Raw genomic sequence first — 23,299 nt, forward strand, 5'->3', positions numbered from 1 at the left:
GTCAAATCAGCAAGTTAAACCATCTCCCAGCCACATGATCATTGGATCCAACACAGTGAATGAATGAGAGAGGACAGAGGAGCACAAACAGTTCTTTCAGAAATATTTCAGGCTAATTTTAGACATAATATGAAGTTAGATCTAACATATCAAATAATTCATAGAAGAAAATTTGAAAAAGAAAATAAGCTTTCAGTAAAATATTTTTAAACCAGATAATTTTCCTTATGTCTATGCAATATGTATGTATCATAGAAAATAGATATGTACATATGTGTGTGTATATATACACACACCCCCTTCTTAACCACTCAGGGTACTGAGTGGGGATTTTCCACCAGTTAAGTACAAAAGCAGTATCTGTAATAAACCACAAAAATTCAGCCATGAAACCTCAAAATTATAATCATGCCCAGTATAAGATTGTTTTAAAAGGAATGGAATCTTTAATACTTACAAATGCTTTATTAAATATCCACTTTACTACATAAGTCACAATACTAGAACATTTTTCCTTCAAAGTTACACTAATCTTAATATTCAGATTTCTTAAAAATTATGCTTTGTTAGTTTTTCAGTAAAATTGTTAGTTCTACAAGAAAATCACATTTCTGACAGGGTAGTAATAACATTAAGAAATAAGACAACTTTACAGAAGATATTCCTCTATATAAAACCTATTCTAAGTTTTCTACCCTAAAAAGTCTTCTTTTGAAAGTCAAGTCCACTTTGAGACTCCAAGAGCCAGATGTCAAGATGAATATTGCAAATAGAGAAAAAGGACCAAGCATGTTTGCTGTGGGAACTCACAGAATACACTAAGCCAGAAATATCATGAAGTCTACTTAAGTAACTTAAGTAATATCAACTAATTTGATATTTAGCGAGAAACCATCCCTGCCCATGCCAGAAGTATAATCATTTCTGACATCTATTTGACAGCCACTCAGTCAGGTTACAACAAGCATAGTAAGAAAGTATAGAGCAGCATTTGTTATAAAAACAGTCAACCCACCAAAAATTTCTAGCCCTAACTTACACTTTAAAAAAGTGTGTATGACAGAGCCTGTCAATATTTTTGCAGCCTTGTATTATAAGAAAGTTTAAGCAGACTTTGCATACTAGTAGACAAAAGTAATCACAGAAGACCCCAAAGTACATAAAGAATCTGCTTTTTAGGTTATTGAGTGTTTTCCCTGACAGTACTTCTACCTCCCAGCTGATTTCCTATGATAGGCACTTCTCCATCTGAGGGTAACTACAGGGCAGCAAAAATATCCCATTAATCTTATGACGATATTATTTCAGCACATCGAGCTGATTTAGCCTAAGAACAGTGCATGTATTGAGGAAATAGGTCTTGATATGTAAGACAGTATTCTTCGGCAGCCACCAGGAAGTTCCCCCATCAAGAATTTAAGCACAGCTCTTGTTCCAATGAATGAAACTATAGTTGTGTCAGGTATTCTCCCACACCTACTTCGCACCCTTCTGTAACAAGATATCACTTCTGGAATTCTGTTTTGAGGCAAGAATTTAAGAAGTCAGATGCTCCTGATCATCACCTCTGAATAATACATAAAACCTACAAAACATGGGAAGTACTATCAGACTCGCAGGAAGTAACATCAGAATAGCGCAAATACAGCATCATAAATATTTATGGCCCTTACATAGACATTCTAATACAAACCTATTTAGATCTTAAATATAGTGCACTTGGCCAATGTTATTTAGTTATATTTAATGTTATATAATTACATTCTACAGAGGCAACACCTTCACAACACTGAAGGAAAGAAAAAGCTTTCTATAAGATGACAACTGTTTTCATTTTTAAGAAAGGTAAAAACTTTTCCACTCCTCACAAAATATAGATAAGATTCACAGGTTTCATAAATAAGCTAAACCTTATGTATAGCTTTATAAGTCATTGAAGTAAATGTCTATATAAATAAAATCCTGAAGTAAAAAATAGCTTGGAATTAAAAAAAAAAATCTTTCCAAGTTGCATGGAATCTGCATAGCATACCACCATACATGCTTACACTACAGGTCCTTCTAAATCCTCCTTCCTGTTTGCATTTAGGTTTGGGTTTTTCCCCCCTCCGCCCTGCTAAATAAAGTCATATTTCCCGCTGACAGCAAATGATTGGTTTACCTATCACTCCAGGGGGTTTAACTATCCATCCTTTAAGAAGCTTTGACAGTTTAACCTGCTGAGCTCACAGCACCCAAGGGAGGGTCTTACTTGCAGTTTTTACTTCTGCCACTGCTGACCACTAACACTGACTCCACAGATAATGGATTTCAATAACAACCTCCCACAGGTTAACACTTTGGGTACTAGCCATGATACTGCTTTAATTAAGTTAATACATGAAGGTTACAGTTGGTAGAAAGTTTTATTAAATTTGGCAGTGCCTACAACAGCAGGAAAAGTGCACATGTTCACCTGTCCAGTAGCTCTGGGATAAGTTTCCCTGCAGATATAATTAGGTCGGTTTTCGGGTGTAGACAACTCCTTTTAAGCGAGCTCAGATTATTAGTTCCATTTCCTCTAAATACAGATTTTTCCAGCATAACTGATAATTTCATGATGGATACGAAATGGATACCTCTAACCATGCTGGGCACAGAATGTATCTACCTGGCATGTAATACTCCACGCACTACAGTTAGGGGGTCCTGGGTTTGGTTTTTTTCTTTGCCAGATTTTGGAGCATCCCAATGATGGAAAACATTAGTATTTCTATTTCCTTGAAGCTAAGTTGCAAACAAAAATAAGTTTTATATTTTAGCAAACTATTAATTATGTAGAAGTTTAAAGATTTAACAACACCTAGCTGCAAGTGGGAAATAATTCATATTTACTGAAAGCAAACATGGACAAAAAACAAAAAGTACAGTTAGGAGAGGCACATGTTTAAATGCATTTTTTTAGATTAAGTATTCACTCATTCTTTTTCAACACAGCACTTAAAAGCATGTATTCCCTTCTAAAAAAGGGATGGGGAAAGAGGCTCTTTGTTAAAAGACTGCAAAAACATTTTTGTTGGATTTCATTTTATTTTTTTGTTAAAGTACACAATCTGACAGACACTCTACAGAGTAATAATGAAGCAGCATGGGAGCCATTTAATATACTTCTTGATTAACTCATTGCCTGTCCAGTTCTCATACAGACATGTGCTCACATGTCATAATCGTCATAACTCCCATCATCCCTACAGTTAACACACAAGCTCCTTGATTAGTGCACAACTCCCAGACGAGCCATTGCTAATGCTAAATAATTCCCTTCAGCCTCCTGCGACTATACCGCAGGCTCTCCAATTAAATATAATGTCTCTGATGAGCCATATTAATATGGACAAATTCCTGCCAGGAATTCAAGCCCACTCAGTTTCACCAAAACAGCAACTGAAATAAAAAGAGAAAAGCTGTATACATAAAAACTAGCTGAAAGAATAGTTTTGCCATGAGGCTTTAATTATAAAACTTTGCTGTCACAGGTATGTTATTCTTGGAAGTATCTGTGAGACTGGCATATTAATACAAGTATACTGATAAATGACAGTGAGTAAATTACCATTTTAATAATTGAAAAGCAAGCATGTAAAACAGTGCTTTCAATCAGTTAATTACAATTAGCAATATCTAATCACATGTGATAAAATTAACTACAGACACCCTCAGCTCACTTGCTGTTGGTATGGCAATTATATTCAGCTGGTCTTGTGCATTAAGCATCATTTGAAACACTGGCATAGTTGTACACACCTATATAAAAGGTTTTTTTCAGGTTATAAAAATACTTTAGTAATGACCCCTGCATAAAATTTCCAAAACTTGCACCAAGAAACTACCATGCTTGCTAAAAGCTGGCTGCAGCATCACAGATTATATTGCAAAGTCTGCATATTTTAAAATATTTATGAATGTAACAACATCAAAATAAAAAATATAAAGGAGTCAGTAATGGGTCAAATCTATACAAGCCAAATTATGGTAATTTCCCCCTTTAAAATGGGAAGAGTCACTGGCAAACTCAACCTTTTCAGCGTACACTGGGATTCCTTTACATCATTTAACTCAAAATTGCTGCCACTAGCTGGAAACTCACTACTCAGATTATATGAAAATCATAAGGAGATTCCAGTCCTTAAAGCTGAGACTCTGATGTCCTTAACCCCAGAATCGACCCTCTCACTAGAAGAGATATCAACAAAGGACATGTAAATAGACTGATGCAGAAGTATCCTTCAGTAGTTTTAAATATTGCTTGCAACTGCACAAATTGTAAGATATTCAAATAGCCCCCGTGAAATTTTGATAAGCTCTTCCCCAAGGTCCTTGCACCTTCATCCTTACGCTAATGCACTTCATCTTCATTTACCTGATCATTAGTTCCCAGTTTGTTCAGCTGGAAACCAACACACACTAATTACTTTGACATCACAAAGTCCTATCTGTCTTCACCACCTCCCCAGACAGCAGGGAGAAATTATCAAGGGTAGGCATGATAATATCCTGATAAATGATGATTCACATCACCTCACTGTCAATCATCCAGAAGTGCTCACGCAAGATACCACTCAATCTCATTACTGAATCCTAGGGCTAAGAGTACAATACACACCAGGAGTCATATTTCAAACAGCAGGCCACCTGGGTAAGATGCAGCTCTCAGATTTTCATGAATTTTGTTGGCTTTTTGTTTTAACATGGTAAATGTCAAATATTCATCTATTTTGCCATGTGCATATAGGCTGGCAGAAAAGGACATGCTGAAAGCAAGGCAATTCATCTTGAGGGTTCAAGTGAGAAAAAAAAAGAAAAAAGTCTAGAATCTTCAGAGGGGAGGAGAAGGACAGGTAAGTCTCACTAATATAAGAAGAAAATGAGCATGCCCATCTAAAGTTTCAAAGCCCAGTTTCACAATTTAAGCATTCTCCCTGCTGGAACAACATAAATGCATTCAATGCTCTGAAAGAAGTAATGCTACCTTTTTTGGAACTCTTTGACATAGGCTATTTATTGAAGCAGGAATATTGCTTTTATGAACATCTGTTTTCTGCCATGAAAAAAAACAAAGTTTGCCTATCTGGGGGGAGGTTGTGAAATTAGTGAAGAAGCAAAATAAAAACTTAGTAAGAGCTGCTTTATCAGGAAAGATCACTTCTTTCCCTACTTCCAAATTAGTGTCATCATCCTTCCAACTCCCTCAGTCCACTAAGACATATAAATAAAGAAGCCTCCAATAAATAAATGCCCAATACTTGCTACTTAGTGCCAAATCTAGGCTTTTATGCCAAGGAATGGGGATGGAACAACACACACCACTATCTCCTAGGTTTGTAACACACCATCTTCTTGCCCAAGGTAGATCCTTCACCATCAGTAAACTTGCACACAGTGTCACAACATGGACAAGGGGTAATGGGTTAAAACTTAAACAGGGGAAGTTTAGATTGGATATAAGGAAGAAGTTCTTTACTGTAAGGGTGGTGAGGCACTGGAATGAGTTGCCCAGGGAAGGTGTTGAATGCTCCATCCCTGGCAGTGTTCAAGGCCAGGTTGGACAGAGCCTTGGGTGGCATGCTTTAGTGTGAGGTGTCCCTGCCCATGGCAGGGGGCTTGGAACTAGATGATCTTAAGGTCCTTTCCAACCCTAACTATTCCATGATTCTATGACTTAAAGAATAATATGATCAATTACTGGTGGAACAGATGAGGAGAAAGAGGAGGGGGGGAAAAAAATAAAAAAGTAAGAGGAAAACAAGACTGAAAAACTACAGGGGAAAGCATGAAGGAATTCCACAAACATGTGGTTATGCTAGTTACTGCCAGGGAGGAGGAAAACGGTCAAAATTAGGCACCAAAAATTGAGTAGAACACATTGTAGAAACAAATAAAGAGCAGACGGGGGAGGGGGGAGGGGGAGGAAAAAAGCACAAAGATGCTTCTACCATTCCACTGTATTCTTCTGCCTGAAGACATTTTAAACACCCAATGCAAATGCAAGGCAGCAACAGAGCACTCTCTTGCAAGCATGTATGATACCATTACAGGCACACTGCTGCAGCATCCAGCCACTGCCTGCCCACACGACAGCCTGAACCTGGCAGGAAGCCTCACATACACTGTCTTGCACCTCTGTTGCCCCGGACTGTGTGAAATATGATCATAGGCTCACAATGAAACCCTTGTCCCATTTCAAAGCACTCTTCTGTGGGGCTACACAGGACAGGCAGCATCTTACAGACTCCTATTCAGATAACGTTAGCATTACATTTTTCACGGAGAAACTTAGAGGACATAAATACATGTTCTAAATATATGCAAATAACAGAAATTCAAAGCTCCATGAACACCCTGAAGTCATTTAGGTGTGGCTGCAGTATACACCTGACACACAACACTATTCAAAGCCTACCTTTCTAAGCATTTGTGGATTACTAACGAAGTTCAGAAGCCAAGAGCTCTTCACAAGATTCCTATCAAAATACCCACCTAATAAAAGTCAGCTTCTAGTATACACATGCGCACAGATTTCTCACTCTTAAGTCTGTGACCAACACCCGTCACCTCTTCTGCACAATTTAGGTTAATGTTGGCTTATCAAACTTAGCATAAAAGGTAAGGTTGGTAAGGTAAGTAAGCTAAATCAGTGATTCTACAACAATTTGGCCCAGAAAGGTTAAACACCACATGCTTGGACAACAGAACTTGAAGCGCTTTTTCAAAAACAAAAGTCTGACATTAAAACCTATTATCTCATCAAGCAGCAGAAAATTATGAGTAAAACCAGATTTTTTTTCCACCGAGTATAACCCTCCTTGATTTAGAGAAGGGCTGCTAGGAGGGAACAAATAACTAAAATTGCTGCTTTAGTTTACAGAAGTGGAGTACTTAAGACAGAAAGGAAGCAAGCAACTTGGATCAGAAAAATCTCTCTCTAAACAAGTTTCAAAGTTACAAAATTTTAGTAACATCACTCAATTCTGAACTTCATATAGAAGTTTGTTAAGTTTTCATTTTCACTGCAAAAACAGCTGCCATCATCCCAGACATACCTCACATGTAATTTCTTAAAGAGCACATGATCTGACTATTTGTGCCTTGAGAAAGCCACTGTTGGCTTAACTGCTTGAAGTCTTACAGTTCAAATTCCTTCTGCAGAAAGAATACTGGTGCAGAGAATACACAGGCATGCCTGCCTGCAAAATGAATTTACAACAATGGTTAATGTGTTAGCTTCACTCCCAGAAGTCTGGGGGCAGAAATTTGTAATAGTGATTGTATGCTTTAGTTCAGCTGACAGAAATATATGAAATTCCAGCACTTGAAAACCTTCATAAAAAAGCATATTTACAAATAAAAATAATTTTGTTTACATTTCTTTGTTAGGGCTATGACAATTGCTTTACAGAAAAGCAATTTTTAACACAGCAGTGTCACTTCTTGAATCTCACCAGTTCGTTTTTTTAAATTAGGCTATCAATTAATTCACACAAAATACACACCTTTTTGTTAGCCAAGTTGTAAAAGAAAATTCTCTGCAGAAAGAGCAAAAATCTGGCACAGAAACCAACTTTACTGCTGGGCAAATACCAAGTTGGACAAACAAATCTTACGTCTTTCTTTTAAGTAGAAAAGAAATGCAGTAGAACCACAGTATTTCCTCTAAAGGGAAAAAAGTAAATAGGGAAGTGCTGTCAACAAGTGTCACTGTTGCAGTCTGCAGTCTACAAGTTTATCTGTCAGTCTTGAGCTCCACAGATACTGAACAAGCAGCACATGACAAAACTTCAGGCTCAGTTTAACCTGTATTTCAAGGCTGATTCCAAAAACTTTCAGATACTTATCAAGTAGAAGTGAAATACAGATTACACTTAAATTGTATCACAAAAACATAAAAATAAAAAAAAACCACCACATTTACCATCCAAATTCTGGTCACTACCAAAAAAATTAATCATTCATACAGCTAAAATCTCCTCCACATTATAGTCATATGTTTATAGAAAACAGTGATATATTTAAGGTAGCTACAGACCCTCTGCATACTCTTGTTTCATTAAATAAAAGCTAACGTAGATTGAAAAGATAAGAACATTACCACTAAAGTGACAAAATACAACAGCAAAAATCAGTATCAGTAGTACTGTCTTGCAAAATTAAAGCTTTGAAGTCAGCATTTAACGACTGAATATTCACCAACTGCTGAATTTATCATTACACGCAGCATTAAAAAAAAAAAGGCTTCTCAAACCAAGAGTACTTACAGATGCTACAGTGGTTTCCACAATTCTTGAAAACTTTGCTATGCTTAGCAAGGTAAGCAACACAAGAAAATAGGTAAATAGTTCAATTAATCAAAATTAGGAGCAAGAAAAGCAGTACCTTACTGAAAGCCTAAGAGAAGCAAGGAACAGCTATAGTTTCTCAAGTCCCGGCAGTGGGTCACTGTGGCAGACAGCAGGGTTACCCAAGCATTCCACATTTAATGCTTTGTGAAAAGGAAGGTTCAGGACACCAGGGTCTGGCCTCTTCAGGCAACAGTGCTCAAAGGCAACCCCTCAGCTACTGTCCCTTCCGTCACAGACACACACACACACGGTTTTCAGCCACTAAAGAAGTACATGCAAGCAGCATGAAGTCACCCACATTCAAAAGCATTTGGAATCCTTTCTCATGGCAGAAGTGAGCAGCATAGAAAGATGCCAACAGACAGACCAAGCTGGGCAGGCTCCCAGCACCAAGCCTTCCCTGCAGCAGAGATGACCTGCCAGGGCCCTAATGCCATAGGAATGTCACATTACTTGAAACTTGTTATCACAGCTTCCCATCTCACGCCACCACCGTCTCCCCTCACAAAGACTGTATTCCTGTTAGTCACCAGCACTTTCAAAGTACCAGCTTCTCAGCTCCGGAGCACAAACATTAGCCAGGCAATGCAATCACCTTTGTTATCTCAAATCCAGAACAGCTGGAAGACGCAGTGCCCAGCAGCCACCCCACACAGCACAGTTGTTAGCTTTTTCCAGACAAACTCCTTCACTTATCAAGCAAGAACACGCCAAACATAAATCAGGCTCAGCAAATTAATTTTCTTCTGGGTTAAGGAGCATTTCTAGGGGACTGACAGTTCCAATACTGAACCAGCAATAGCATCCAGAAGAGCTAGGTAACAGCACGCTGGAACAAAACCATCACTCAAAGGTTGAACTGGAGCTTTCAAACAGCTCAAGCATCATATGTAGGATTTTAAAACATGAAACAAGATCAGCAAAATTATGTAGGAAAGTTTTTCATAAACAAGAGCCAGTATTTAACTTTCTGGACATTATTCTTCAATTATACACTCAACTTTCATTAAAACTAAGATGACAACTGGAGACTTACACATATTCTCAGTATGACCTTTTTTACCTTCTCAGAATCATATCAGTATTTCAGTAATTGTATATGCCAAGAAAAACCCTCACTGAAAGAAGACTTCCCTGAATCTGAACCTGCTAGCTCAGCCATGGATAACAAGCTATTTAATAAAAATCCCACAGGTAAAGAATTATAAGCATAATAAGCATTCAAGTTATCGGTGAAGAGGTATTCCTTTTCCCATCCAATATGATGCCATAAATAGCAAGATAGTTTTTCTGTCACATTGCATAGCCAGACTACTGACTAATCATGTATTAGCCGATTTGACAGCATAATAAAAATTAGTCTGTTTTGCTTTTACTAGCATGAGTCCTCCCTCCACCCTGTGGGTTTCTAAAATAGCAATTAAAAAAAAAGTGAACAATAATTGACATTGGATGGGACCTATAAGGAGCTGATACCATTTTTCGCTCATTTCATAGTTTAGCTCACAAATTTAGCTACTAAGACACTAACAGGACACCAGTAAGAGCCCTGGTAAAGCCAAGGTAATTGACGTTGGTTGTTGGGTTAATTTATGTTAATGAACAGAAGTATTTGTAATAGGCCAGGTTGGACGGGACTTTGAGCAACCTGATCTGGTGGAAGAAGTCCTTGCCCATGGCAGAAGGTTAGAACTACATGAACTTTAAGGTACCTTTCAACTCAAAGCATTCTGTGACATCCACAGCTCTTTTTTATCCTTGGAGTCAGTCATACCAAAGGTGACTACCAGATTAGCCAGGCATGATTTGCCAAAACAAACTCACACAGGCTGCTCACAGTCATATTCTCATGCTTTATGAAATAAGGCACGGCTTCCAAGAAATTTACACCTCCTTCCAGGCATCAGGAACCTCCACAACAGGGGCATTTCAAAGATGTGAGAGAGCAGCCTCCAAGACAAACCCATCTCTGGCCAACGCCAAACCCATCAGCAACAGTGGTAACACCTCTCTGATGACACGTCTAAGAGTTACTGTGCAAGAGTGACTGCAGCCAGAAAGGCATGAAAAGACATGAAACAGCCCTGCAGACACCAGGGTTAGCACAGAAGGAGGGTAGGAGGTGCTCCAGGTGCCAGAGCAGAGCAGAGATCCTCACCTGCAGCCTGTGGAAGACACCAGAGCAGGGAGGGAAACCAGAAGGAGGCTGTGACCCTGTGGGAAGCCTGCACCGGCAGGACCTGTGGCCCCATGAGGGACTTATGCTGCAGCACTCTCTTCCTGAAGGACTTTACCCCATGGAAGAGACCCACACTGGAGCAGTTCATGTAGAAGACCTGGGTGAAGGGTGAAGTCAAGAAAAAGACAGGACAGTCAGAGAGCATCAAAGGAGGAGTCTGCACCACCCAGGTCTTAGAAGGTAGACGCAGGGACTGTGAGAATGAAGACCTTGGGCCTACTGCAGGAGAGGATCTGGTTCGAGACCATCTTAAAAATCTGAATGCGCACAAGTCCATGGGACCTGATGAAATCCATCCACTGGCCCTGAAGGAGCTGGCGAATGAAGTTGCTAAGCCACTGGCCATCGTATTTGAAAAATCATGGCAGTCAGGTGAAGTTCCCAACGACTGGAAAAAGGGAAATATAACCCCCATTTTCAAGAAGGGGAAAATGGAAGACCCGGGGAATTACAGAGCAGTCAGTCTCACCTCTGTGCCTGGTAAAATCTTGGAGCACATTCTCCTGGAAGGCATGCTAAGGCACATGAAAAACAACAAGGTGCTTGGTGACAGCCAGCATGGCTTCACTAAGGGGAAATCCTGCCTGACCAATCTGGTGGCCTTCTATGATGGGGCTACAGAACTGATGGACAAGGGTAAAGCAGTTGATGTCATCTACCTGGACTTGTGCAAAGCGTTTCACACCGTCCCACACGACATCCTTCTCTCTAAATTGGAGAGACATCAATTTGATGGATGGACCACTCGGTGGATAAAGAACTGGCTGGATGGCAGCACACAAAGAGTTGTGGTCAATGGCTTGATGTCCGGCTGGAGACCGGTAATGAGTGGTGTCCCTTAGGGATCGGTGTTGGGACCGGTCTTGTTTAACATCTTCATCGCTGACATGGACAGTGGGATTGAGTGCGCCCTCAACCAAGTTTGCCGATGACACCAAGCTGTGTGGTCCGGTTGATATGCTGGAGGGAAGGGATGCCATCCAGAGGGACCTTGACACGCTTGTGAGGTAGGCTGATGCCAACCTTATGAAGTTCAACCACAACAAGTGCAAGGTCCTACACCTGGGTTGGAGCAATCCCAGGCACAGCTACAGACTGGGCAGAGAAGAGATTCAGAGCAGCCCTGCGGAGAAGGACTTGGGGGTGCTGGTCGATGAGAAAATGAACATGGGCCAGCTTCAGTGTGCGCTCGCAGCCCAGAAAGCCAACTGTATCCTGGGCTGCATCAAAAGGAGCGTGACCAGCAGGTCGAAGGAGGTGATCCTGCCCCTCTACTCTGCTCTTGTGAGACCTCACCTGGAGTATTGTGTGCAGTTCTGGTGTCCTCAACATAAAAAGGACATGGAACTGCTGGAACAAGTCCAGAGGAGGGCCATGAGGATGCTCAGGGGACTGGAGCACCTCCCATATGAAGACAGGCTGAGAAAGTTGGGGCTGTTCAGCCTGGAGAAGAGAAGGCTGCGTGGAGACCTAATAGCAGCTTTCCAGTATCTGAAGGGGCCTATAGGGCTGCTGGGGAGGGACTCTTCGTCAGGGACTGTAGTGACAGCACAAGGGGTAATGGGTTGAAACTTAAACAGGGGAAGTTTAGAGTAGATATAAGGAAGAAATTCTTTACTGTTAGGGTGGTGAGGCACTGGAATCGGTTGCCCAGGGGGGTTGTGAGTGCTCCATCCCTGGCAGTGTTCAAGGCCAGGTTGGATGAAGCCTTGTGTGGGATGGTTTAGTGTGAGGTGTCCCTGCCTATGGCAGGGGGGTTGGAACTAGATGATCTTGAGGTCCTTTCCAACCCTAACTATTCTATGATTCTATGACCTTCTCTTCTTATCTCTAAGGGGGTGAAGCAGCAGGAAAGGCTAGAGAAGTCTAGAGGTTAGCACACACAAAATGAACTACAACAGGTGTAAACCCACCTGGCTTCTCAGGGCAATTTATCTACAGATCCACCTCTATTACTATATACTACTTACTGATGTAGACAGCTGTCAGCACCCACAGAACCACTGCTTCACTCTTCACAACTGAGCACTTGCACATTTAAGTCACAACTAAATTCTGACTGCGCTTCCACATTTTCCCACCCTAATCATAATTTAGTACAGCTTCTGACAACAACCACTTTCCCCAGTGAGTTTTATGCCAAGAAATTAGTTTTAATCCATGCATTAATCTTTAATTAAATCCATTTGGTAATTAAATAACCCTCCCCACAAAGGTCAAAAGATCTGAATTCAATTCCCTCTTTCCAACACATAATTGCCAACTCCAAAGAAGTATTCCCAAAACAGCTGCAGCATGATGCTCAAAGCTTTCTCCTCTATACCCTTCCTCTCCTACTCAATCTTAGAATTTCAACCAGCATCCAGCACAAGCAACATTTCAGCTTAGCCACCAAAATACTCTGACTCGTTCCCAAGGTCACATATGCATTTCACATCATCCAAATAAAAGGTACAGCCAATCTTTGGAGAACAGGCTAAAACCTGAGGATTCTACAGCTCTGATGAACAGCCTCCAGCTTTTAAAATTGCAGATCAAGCTTTCATAGGTTATAAGGAGCAAGGCAAATGGATTACTTCCTCATCAACTGTGCCCTCCACCAATCCACTCAGCTTAGAAGTAACGATACAGTTTTAAAAAGAAAAGGCAGACTACACTTAGCAGGCAAGATACAATCTTGAACAAAAGCGCACTCTTTCCACAGAGGTATTTGGGTCTTCACAGGATGGCCACCGTTAGTATCTCTTATACTTTACACAACTGTTCAGTAATTCACTAAATAAAGCAAGGGGACAGGATAGTAACATCACATCCAGTATCCCTTGTGAAGAAATAAGCAACATGCTGTCCTGGTTTTGAAACAAAAGGTAAATACATTGAAGGAAGAGCAGAACACCAACTGCAAACCTGACCCTAATGTTTCCTTGGTGTGATCTGGCACATTTCTATTCTGTATGCCTTGCAAACACCATCATTTATGAAGCATGAATTTCTGCAGACAGTACATGGAGGCAGAGGCCATTCTATACAGTCTAGTCAACAGTCTGGGAATCATGTGTTTAAACAAGGCATTAAAATATTAAAGTTTCCTTTTCATATGGGTACTTGAACAGATCTTGCCACAAGTTATCTGCGCACAAACTCCTGAAGTGCCATTGGGAGGCAGTGAGCTGTCAAAATTACTAAATTTCTAGTTTTGCAGCAGACGACAGAAGAAAGACTTGCATATTTTAAAAAATTAAACTGAAAAAAAAAAAAGAGTCTGGACAAACTTTAAGACTTCTATTTGTAAACTCCTCAGTTTTGGATTAATTTCCATTTTTCAGTCTATTTAATTTTGTTTTAGATTAAAACTTAAACACCAAATTCCCCCACAATATTTATTTTTGACAACTGGATTTCTTAAGAACAAAAGAACCTGATAATATCCATTAAGCTACAGGGAAGTCTTCAAAAAAATTCAAAGTTTGTGTCAGCCAAAAGTTCAACTTGTTCACCCAAATTCATTCAGCTCAATACAGACTTGACAGAGAACTTTACAAATTTAATCAGCGTTTCCCTAAATCACATTTCCCCCCCACTTTTCTGAAATACTGTCTCAGACTCCAAGCTTAAAAAAAAAGAGAAATAAAGTTAGGAAAGAAATATAGATCTTCCATTTCTAGGTCATTTGATATTTTCAATTTTTCTTCACTCAGAAGACTGCCCTTTCTGGGGAACAGCTGAATCCTGTCCAATTATTTTTACATCAATAAAAACATTTGCATCATTTTGGGGTTTATATTATCTAGCAGAACAAGATGATATCTCCAGAAGCTAAAAACATTTGGATATGTCTATGCTTAAAGCAATTTAATACAAATACAATAGTACCTGAAGCCTTAAGTGATTGATAGAAGAAAACCCCTATGTTAAAGAAATGTGACAAATTGTCCACTACTCCGTAAAGTTTTAGTAGTTTACATTACTTTCCCATGGGATTTTTTTCAGTCATTTATAGTTCATTGCTTCGTATGGCTATAGAATCCCTGCTGTGTTAAAAAATGCCAAGTAAAATTATATCTCATTCACTGCTTTATGCTATACCTTCTTTTGTTCAGGTCCAATTAGTGAAAGCTTGTTCTTCATTTATCATACTTTTAGCTGATTACATTAGGCATTACAATAGTTCTTCAGCTTTCCTTGACAATGTTTGCACCATCAGTGTTACATTTATGGTTGAGGAGGCTCTTTCATCTTAACCTTCTATTCCAGTCAGTTCAGGGGGAAAAAGTACATATGATTACTCTTGTTTAGCTGGAAGTTCTTTGCTTGTTTTCTCATCCCAAAAATAATTCCACCAGATGTTTCAATTTAAAAAATAAAAAATCTAAATTCTATTGATCCTTCCCTGCTTTACTATCCAAGTATAAAGAATTAGTTTTGCAAGTTGAACTCTGAAGTAAAAAACAAACAGCAATTCGAACAGTATACAATGTCTTTCTTCTGTTTTCCCCAAAATAACAGATGCAATAAAAAGTATTAGCCAGGATTTTCAAGAACCTAGAAGCATCTATTATGACCTACTTTTCTCAACATACTCAGTATCACGCAAGCAACAGGACATTCACTCTATGCTAGTCTCAGCCTGTTTTCCGCAACCATCACAATGATTTTAATTTCAGGACAGTTGTTAAAACACAGCAACTTCTCTTCCACAGCTCAAAACTTCAGATATATTCCTCTCCACCCTCCTCCCCCTTAGTTCATGCCCTCCTCCCACCTCCACAGAGGTAAATGTAATCCAATCCCATTTAATACCATTTCCAGCTATGTCTAACTTTGTATTAATACACAAGCACCGAAAAGTCTGAAGTCACCCACCTCCTTTTAAGTTTTGTTAACATTCCCTTCCCTACCATCTTAATTTTAACTTATAGAAAACCTTAAGATCTTTGGCCATTTTTAAAATTAAGATCATAAAGCAGTATTTTGTTCTTTCCATTTTTCCTTTTCAGGTAAGCTTTATTTGGCTTTCAGCAGGTTGTTCAATTTCACATTCCCAAGTTCATAAAATGGTTAGGACTAGGGAATTTCTCCCTTAAAAGTTTAGCGAGCACACTCAAGGAACCCTGCTTCAGTTCAATTTCAGTTCCATTTTCAACCGCTATGACACAGAAAAGTCAGAGAGATGTAACAGACTGCCTGGTTTGTCCTCCTTTCACAGTTGTATTTGTAAAAATGAATTAGTATTAAGAGTATCAGGCTACCCATATTTCAGTAAGTATCTATGCAGATGATAGGTAATGCAATAATGAACTATTACTATATCTCAAAGGTTACTCTATGTTCTAAGTAGAAAACTTATCTACTCCAATTAACACTACTTCTAAAGAATGTACTTTTTTTTTAAGCCATCCCTACTTACCCTAGTCATTTAAAACCAGGTCCCACTATTTTTAATAAAGCCAGACAGCTTTGGGATGGACAACTAGTTCAACTGCATACCTTTAGATTTATTTCTGACTTTGGTTCGATGACCATCATCAGGGTAGCTGCCTATGATATTCATTGCCTTTGTGATACAAGTCTTGAAGGAGAGATATTGCTCAATCCTATCAAGCACAAAATCATAAAGCTATTCACAACTTTATTGCAGCATCCCATCACTAAGCCAAAAGTTTCTCTTAGCTGCATGAGGACAAAGGTTCCTTTGACAGGTTGCATCAGCTCCCAGGTTTGATTTCCGAGTGATCGAGATTTTGCTACCAATGGTATAACTGATAAGGTAGCTGCTGATGGAACCTGAACACAAATGACCACAAGGCAAGCATGCTACTTTATGGAAAGTAACACAGTTGAAGAACTTGGCCTCTGGACTCATCTGTCAAGATGTCACACGCATGACTACAATGGCCAGGTCATTCACAATGAGTAACTGGAGGCATCAAGCCACTAAGACAGATGACATTAGTTAAACTATTCCCCAGTGCAAGCACCCAAAGAATGATTAAAGAATGTATGGTAGACATAAGCAACTTATATTTAGGCCAAAAAAAACTAGCTGAGACTTAATATCACTACCCTATTTTAAGGTCACAAAACAGTGTTTCAAGTAGCCTCTCGTTTTCTTTTAAATACTTGGAACTTCTTCAGTGCACACAGCTAATGCTTAACCTTGTACAGATAGGTCTGATGGATCTTTAAGCAAAGATCCAAAGAGCTAAGCAGACACTATCCACCCTTACAACCTTTTAGAGCATCATCTCTAGTCCTTGAACTCAAAATGTCAGCACCTCATTTAACACACTTAACGCTATCTTCATGAAATATTACATTAATGCACTTCTGAGACACCAGCTTATATTTCCTTTCTTTTATGAACTATTACAAATTAAAGACCCTACTAGAGTTTAAAGCTAAGCCAGCACTGTAGATTGAAGCATAGACATTTTCTGCTTCCTCTTTGCAATGCACTATTTGTGCTCCCTTCCCTAAGATCACAAGTTTTACTTTTGTGTGTCATTCTTGCTCCCTCATTACATTCTTCAATCTTGATTTTCACTCACTACTTTCAGATTTTTTTTCATAGGCTCCAGCTTATAGTAGTAGACTCCACAGAATAAACAAAACCATCCAGACACATTGGAGAGAAAACCAATTCATTTTCTCAAGTCTATTAAAGACTAGTGAAAGAATATGTTTTCTTTTTTTAAAACAGCTTTTTTAGTGTAGTTTCAGAATGACTTCATGCCAGTGAACAAGACTGCTGGACGCTGCCAAAGAACAAATCCATTTATCCTAACAGAAGACACCATATGCATAGGAAGGAATAGAAATATCCATCAGTATCCTTCAGTTTTAGCAGACACTCTGTACATGAAAAAAATTTAAGTTTCACTGCCACTCTTACACTTGGTGCACATATCTACCAGGTGTTACTGCCCAGCTTAATCCAGGAAAATAGCAAGGTTAACATTTACATGAGCTAAACACAGTTTTCACACAAAAAAACATCCTAAATCCTTGTCCAATCCTCTCTATCCTCCCCTTTAAGCACATGGAGGAAAATGACACATGCAAAGATACTTCAGAATTGCCAACATTTCCACAACTAGTAATCAAGAAGACTGAGTTACTAAGAAACCCGTCTGCTATTTGAATTCAAGTAGTACTTACAGCATTGGCATCAACATCACTGTGTATGGCAACTGTTTTAATCCCCATCTTCTTACATGTTTTGATGACCTACCATATAAAAGATGACAATTATCAATACTGAAAATAGCAATAGTTCAAGAATTAACTACAAAGAAAAAAATACTTAAGATTACATACTTACTCGGCATGCAATCTCTCCTCTGTTGGCAATAAGAAGTTTTTCAAAAGTCTGAAGGGAAAAAGAAAAATGAGAATCTTGAAGGATGAACAAAACAAGTTTTCTTCCCTCCAGAAATCTGCATTTCTCCTCCATTACCACTACAAACTTGGCTTATCCACAAGCTTGTAACTGAGATCACCTAATTTTAACAATGATGATACAGCATATAGATCTAGTATAAGATACTGTTTATCTAGCACTTACACACGTGCAGAAGAAAAAAGGTGTTCACTGCTCACACACCAGCATTCCCTGGCTCTCCTTACCACACACTATGCAGAAACTAGAACTCTATAGAGGTTCTCGGAGCCAGTCAAGTCCAGGAAAGAGACACGCTGACAGGTATAGCAGTCAGTACCTCTAACCATCAGATGACCTGGAATACAATACTTATCTCCTGTGGGAGATCTTTAAAAGAAATTCCAATCATAAGGAGATGTTCCTCTCTGCCTAGGTCACAGAGGGCAAAAGAGCAACATCTCCACCACCTACAGGCATGCCGGCTGAGTTGTACCAGCCTTACCCCTCTTACCCCTCCTTGCAGATGAGCCTCTTGCAAGTAACCTGGCAAAATCCTGCATTGCCATCACCACACTGTTACACACTCAATACTATGGAGCAACCAACGCTCAACAGAACAACAAATCAAATTTACTACTCCCCTGAAATTCACTGTCACCTTTCACACTGGAGTGCATTTAGATTACAAGCTGTCACAAGGGAAGAAGCCTGCACCCTAGACAAAAATTTCCCCATTAAAAAACAGTGGAGGAGCAGAGTTGCCCAGCATAAAAATCTCATTGTTGAGAGTAAGGGTTATTGCTGTCTGTGGCCTTGCTACTGAATGCACATGTGCACTTTGATACTGTGCTTGCTTGGTTGTAAATACAGACTGCTACTTTTCAGACAATCCTGTTTTACGCACCCCCATTGCTGTCCATGCATCAGACCTAGCAGGGATGCAGCTTCAGGACACATCACTTCAACATAGCAATCCAACAGTCCTACTCTGCCTCCCATGCTCCAAATCAAAAAACAGGATAAGGAACCAGCAGAACTCTCCCCTTCAGGAGCAGCCCACAGTCATGCCAGGTCAGGTTTACCAAACCATACCCTAAGACATTCAATAGCTATTCTCCCTCTCCTACACCAAACACCTGTTTTTCATACAGGCAGGGGGAGGAGAAGTACTGCTACTGCAACCATTAAAGCCTATTATCCCCACAGTTCTTAGTTCATTCGGAGAGGGGAAGACAGGTGTAAGAGGAGAAGAAAGAACACTGCAAAACCCCAATAGGAACTGCTATTGACAGCATTAGGGTATGTACTGTTTGCTCTCCTACTCCAAACAAACATACTCAAGATGTCCTTGACCAAATTTACTTCTTCAAAGTCAGGGCTGATCTGGCATCACACAATCAGTTTAAAAGCACTACCACACAGTAACAACATGCAGATATTAAGGGATAAAACCCTCCACGTAGGAGCTGCAGCAAGCTTATATGGTAGATTCAACCTGATCTGCTGAGGAATGCACACCCCACTGCCTAGAATACAGCCATACACACACCCCACTTAAAACATCCTTAAGCAAGCTCAATTACCAGAGGTACAAATACCACAACAGTACCACAGGACCTAGCAATTTGTTTGGAGAGCTTATTTAGCTGGAGACCTGGTCTAAAAACCCAGTGAATAAAACTGCAAGGTTCCAAACATGCTCACACAAATGGTTCCTGAATCTAAATTTCAGCATTCTGGGGTACATGAAGATTTTTAAGAAAACAGACTTGAGGGGAAATGAAATAAAGCTCCCAAATACTTGGTATTGAAAAGTTTAACAACTCAAATACTTCATCCATGTAGCTCTTGGTACAAGAGTTGTTTCATTAATCAGGTATGGTCACAGTGCAAGACTAACTATCAAGATGTTAAGAATATTTTACATTAGTTTTCATTTTCTTATTCTGCAATAAAGACACTAACAGTAAGAGACTGGACTCTTGCTCCTGCTATTAAAGACAAGTCTCAAGTCCAGCACATAAAAAAACCACATGCTGCTTTGAAGTAAGATGCAGCATTACTTATATCATTTTGACTAATTAGTTTTAAAAGGTCTCATATCAAAGGCTGTCTTTATGAAGACAGCGGAAGGGACAGTGAATGGAAAAAGCAGAAGAGCTTAAATTATCTGTAGTAGCCACTTGTTGAAATTATATAGCTCCTAGTTAAGAGAAACTAAATACCCAATTATATTGTTCAAGCATAACTATGCCTTTAGAAAAGGAATGGGACCCTGATTAAGCAAGGACCTTAAGGATTCAAATTTCTTCAGAATAGTTCTTTTCAAGCCACAGTTCTAAGTACATGCTATTTTTCCCTGTTTTCTAATACTGTTTCACTCCTGGTTAATTGCTTCTACACTGGTATAAGGGCAAGCCTATCAGTCCTGAACTGTCAGCATTCTCACTTTTCCATACTAGTGTACCTTCAGCTACATTATTTTTCCTAACGTGTTGCTTTAGAGGCCATACCAAGAAAACCTCCCACAGGAAAAGTTTTTCTTGGCTCATAACTAAACTGAGATTGCCATTGCACAAGTCCCAAGATGAGTATTTACTATCCTCTGCAGGCCTTAAAGGCCAATCTTTATGCAAGCTCTAACAGTTCTGCCACTATTGCTTACTTTTGTTTCTAGGAAAAGAAAACTAGTCTTGCTAGTCTTGCTCCTGGGTGTTTTAACAGGCTTAGAAGTCCCACACCATGCAAAATACTAATAGTAGTTTCATAGTTATAACATGTTCAGGCCAGTGTGTAACTTCCCCAACCTCAGAACCACTTATCCAACCTTTTAAAAAGTATGCACTTGAAGTATCCAATCTTGACAAGTTTAATGCAAAAGCAGCTTCCTTTTTAAAAAAAAAAAAAAAAAGGAAATAAAATATGCAAACATGCTATTAAGACAGTGACTGTACATAGGTTAGACTGGCAGAACTACCACTGTTAGCAGAGAGGAGAAGACAGCTTTAAAAGCCACATACCAGTGATACAATAAAATGTTAAAATCATGCACTATACTACTTACCTTTTCATTTGGGTCATACACAGATGAATACAGTTTATGCGAAGTTATAAGGCACCATCTTGAACACAGTGTTTCACACTACAGAAGAAAAGAGGGAGTTAAAGGTTTTTCTCTGCTACAGTATTCCAGTAAGATAAAAACAGTTCATATACTGACATCTTGAGGAAACTCTTCCATATCCTTTCATTCCCCCACAAAGTAGATGAAAGCTTACAGATCCGTCCTCCCCCAAGCACACATCTAACAAACAGGAACCACAAACAATTCAAAGCTCTAGTCATGAGCTCAGATATAAATGATTTTTTAATATATCATCTTCTTTCCTTCTTGTTCCAAGAAATACCTAATAAGTAGTTTTCAAAAGAGCATGTGTGCATGCGAGTGTACACACTGGGGATAGAGAAGCCTTTGCTGGTAGGGAGCTGCTGGGAACAGAGCAGGTAATGGACTGGGCCAGTACATCAAGCAAAGTAGAACAGACTTGAGATGCTAGTTCAGCTCCTAGTCTTCCCTACCACAACCCCTGACAGTGGTCTAAGGAAGAGAGGCCTTTTCCTCCTCCTCCGAGACTTGCTCTGAGCCAGCTTCCACAAAGACAGCTCTTATAGCCTAAGAATTTATTATATGGCAGGAAAAAGCAAAATACATGTGATATTTCAATGGATGATACAACAGATCTGCAAGTTTATCCAGAAGGAGATTGAGACAGGTACTTCTCAAGCAAGTTAATTTGACAACATAATATCAGTTAACCATAAACAAAAAACAATCACACACATAAGTGATCCCCCACCAAAGTTGCACCAATGCAGACAGCTCTGAGAGTACTACTTGCCCACCCAGCTGGAATTAAAAAGATTGTAAAAAGCCTTAATACTGAATACTGTGTAGTAGGAAGCACGAAACACCAGTGACTGGCAATTGCCAGAACTCAGGACCTGTCAATTCTGTCTAAAAGAACTGTCTTCAGAAGTTGCAGAAATCTAAGCAGTAGGAAGCAAAGGCTCAAAGGCTCTTTGGAGGAAAAAAAAATAAATATAGATATGCTAGAATCAAAACCACCACAGGTTTCTTTTGCAGGTGTGTATTCTTCATCCAAGATGTGACAGCACAAGCTGTTTCAAGCATGAAAGAGGGAAGATAAAGTTAAGGACAGAATTCTGCCAGCTACAACCACATCTACCAGCTGGTCATACCCAATACTTACAGAAGGACTGCAACACCTTCAGTGACTGTATTGCAATCTAGACCCTGTCAGAGGGAATCACAAAATGGTTTGGGTTGGAAGGAACCTTAAAAACTGTATGGTTCCAACCCCCCTGCCACAGGCAGCAACACCTTCCACTAGACCAGGTTGCTCAAAGCCCCATCCAACCTGGCCTTGAACACTGCCCGGGATAGGACATCCACAAGAGTAAGGATAACTCTAGCAGAAGCAGCAGGGCATGTTCTCCTACTCCAGAGTACATGCAGTTAAGCAGATTGAGTTCCTCTCAAACACTACTGACAGAAGTGCTTGCAGGACCTCAAATCACCTGAAGAAGGTTATACAGAACACACAAAACACCCTACACCAAGTTAGTATTACTCATGGAAGAAAGTACTCGTTGAGGGTCAGATGGGCTAATCTAAATACTGCAGTTGGGGGGGGGCAAAGGAAGGAAAGCTTCTGAACTTCCTTATAAACAACTTTCATACAAAGCTAGCTTTGAAAGCCTATGGGAAACCAGAAAAATAATGCCACAGATGGAGACTGGAACAAAAGGCTATGATGGGAAAATTAGTTAGCATTAAGTTTCAGAATTTTAGCCACGTGCTGTCTTGAAAAAAGCTCTGTTCAAACTTTTTATACAGAAACAATAAAGTTACCAAGCAATTAAAAAAAAAAAAAACAAAAAAAAAAAACACACTGTAAAAGCATTAAGCCATGCTCAGTTCTGTTTTTACACTACAGATTTCACATAAAAATCGTGTAATAGCCTAACCTAATTATGCACCTATATTTAAAAACTTCACTACCTCCTCACACACACTAGAATCACTTAGAAAGCCAGATTCAGGCCTGAACTGAATACATGTGGGGTAATTTCCTAAAACAAATCAAGCATATTGCTCAACTTCAATGTGAAATTCCAACTCTAATTCACAGTTTTGCAAAGAAGAGCTTATGGGGTTTTGTAGGTATCTGTACCAATATACACTAAGGTTTAAGAGCTTGCTTAATCTAGAACCCACCCCAA

The 23,299-nt window shown here is 39.4% G+C and overlaps 1 protein-coding gene across 6 annotated transcripts in view; it reads right to left on the reverse strand.

Annotated features, from left to right (window-relative positions):
* Positions 1-23,299, reverse strand: part of PCCA (propionyl-CoA carboxylase subunit alpha) — a 276,456-nt gene that overhangs the window by 247,861 nt on the left and 5,296 nt on the right. For all 6 annotated transcript variants that reach the window (XR_010612328.1, XM_065677991.1, XM_065677989.1 and 3 more), the window contains 3 exons: positions 21,060-21,137; positions 17,936-17,983; positions 17,773-17,841 (listed from right to left, as the gene is read on the reverse strand). Coding sequence is in view for 5 of the 6 variants with exons in the window: in XM_065677991.1 (XP_065534063.1) it covers positions 17,773-17,841; positions 17,936-17,983; positions 21,060-21,137 (195 nt within the window). In the remaining variant the exon portion in view is untranslated. The remainder of the gene's footprint in view (positions 1-17,772; positions 17,842-17,935; positions 17,984-21,059; positions 21,138-23,299) is intronic.

This window comes from Lathamus discolor, chromosome 4 (genome assembly GCF_037157495.1).
Source record: "Lathamus discolor isolate bLatDis1 chromosome 4, bLatDis1.hap1, whole genome shotgun sequence".
NCBI lineage: Eukaryota > Metazoa > Chordata > Aves > Psittaciformes > Psittacidae > Lathamus > Lathamus discolor.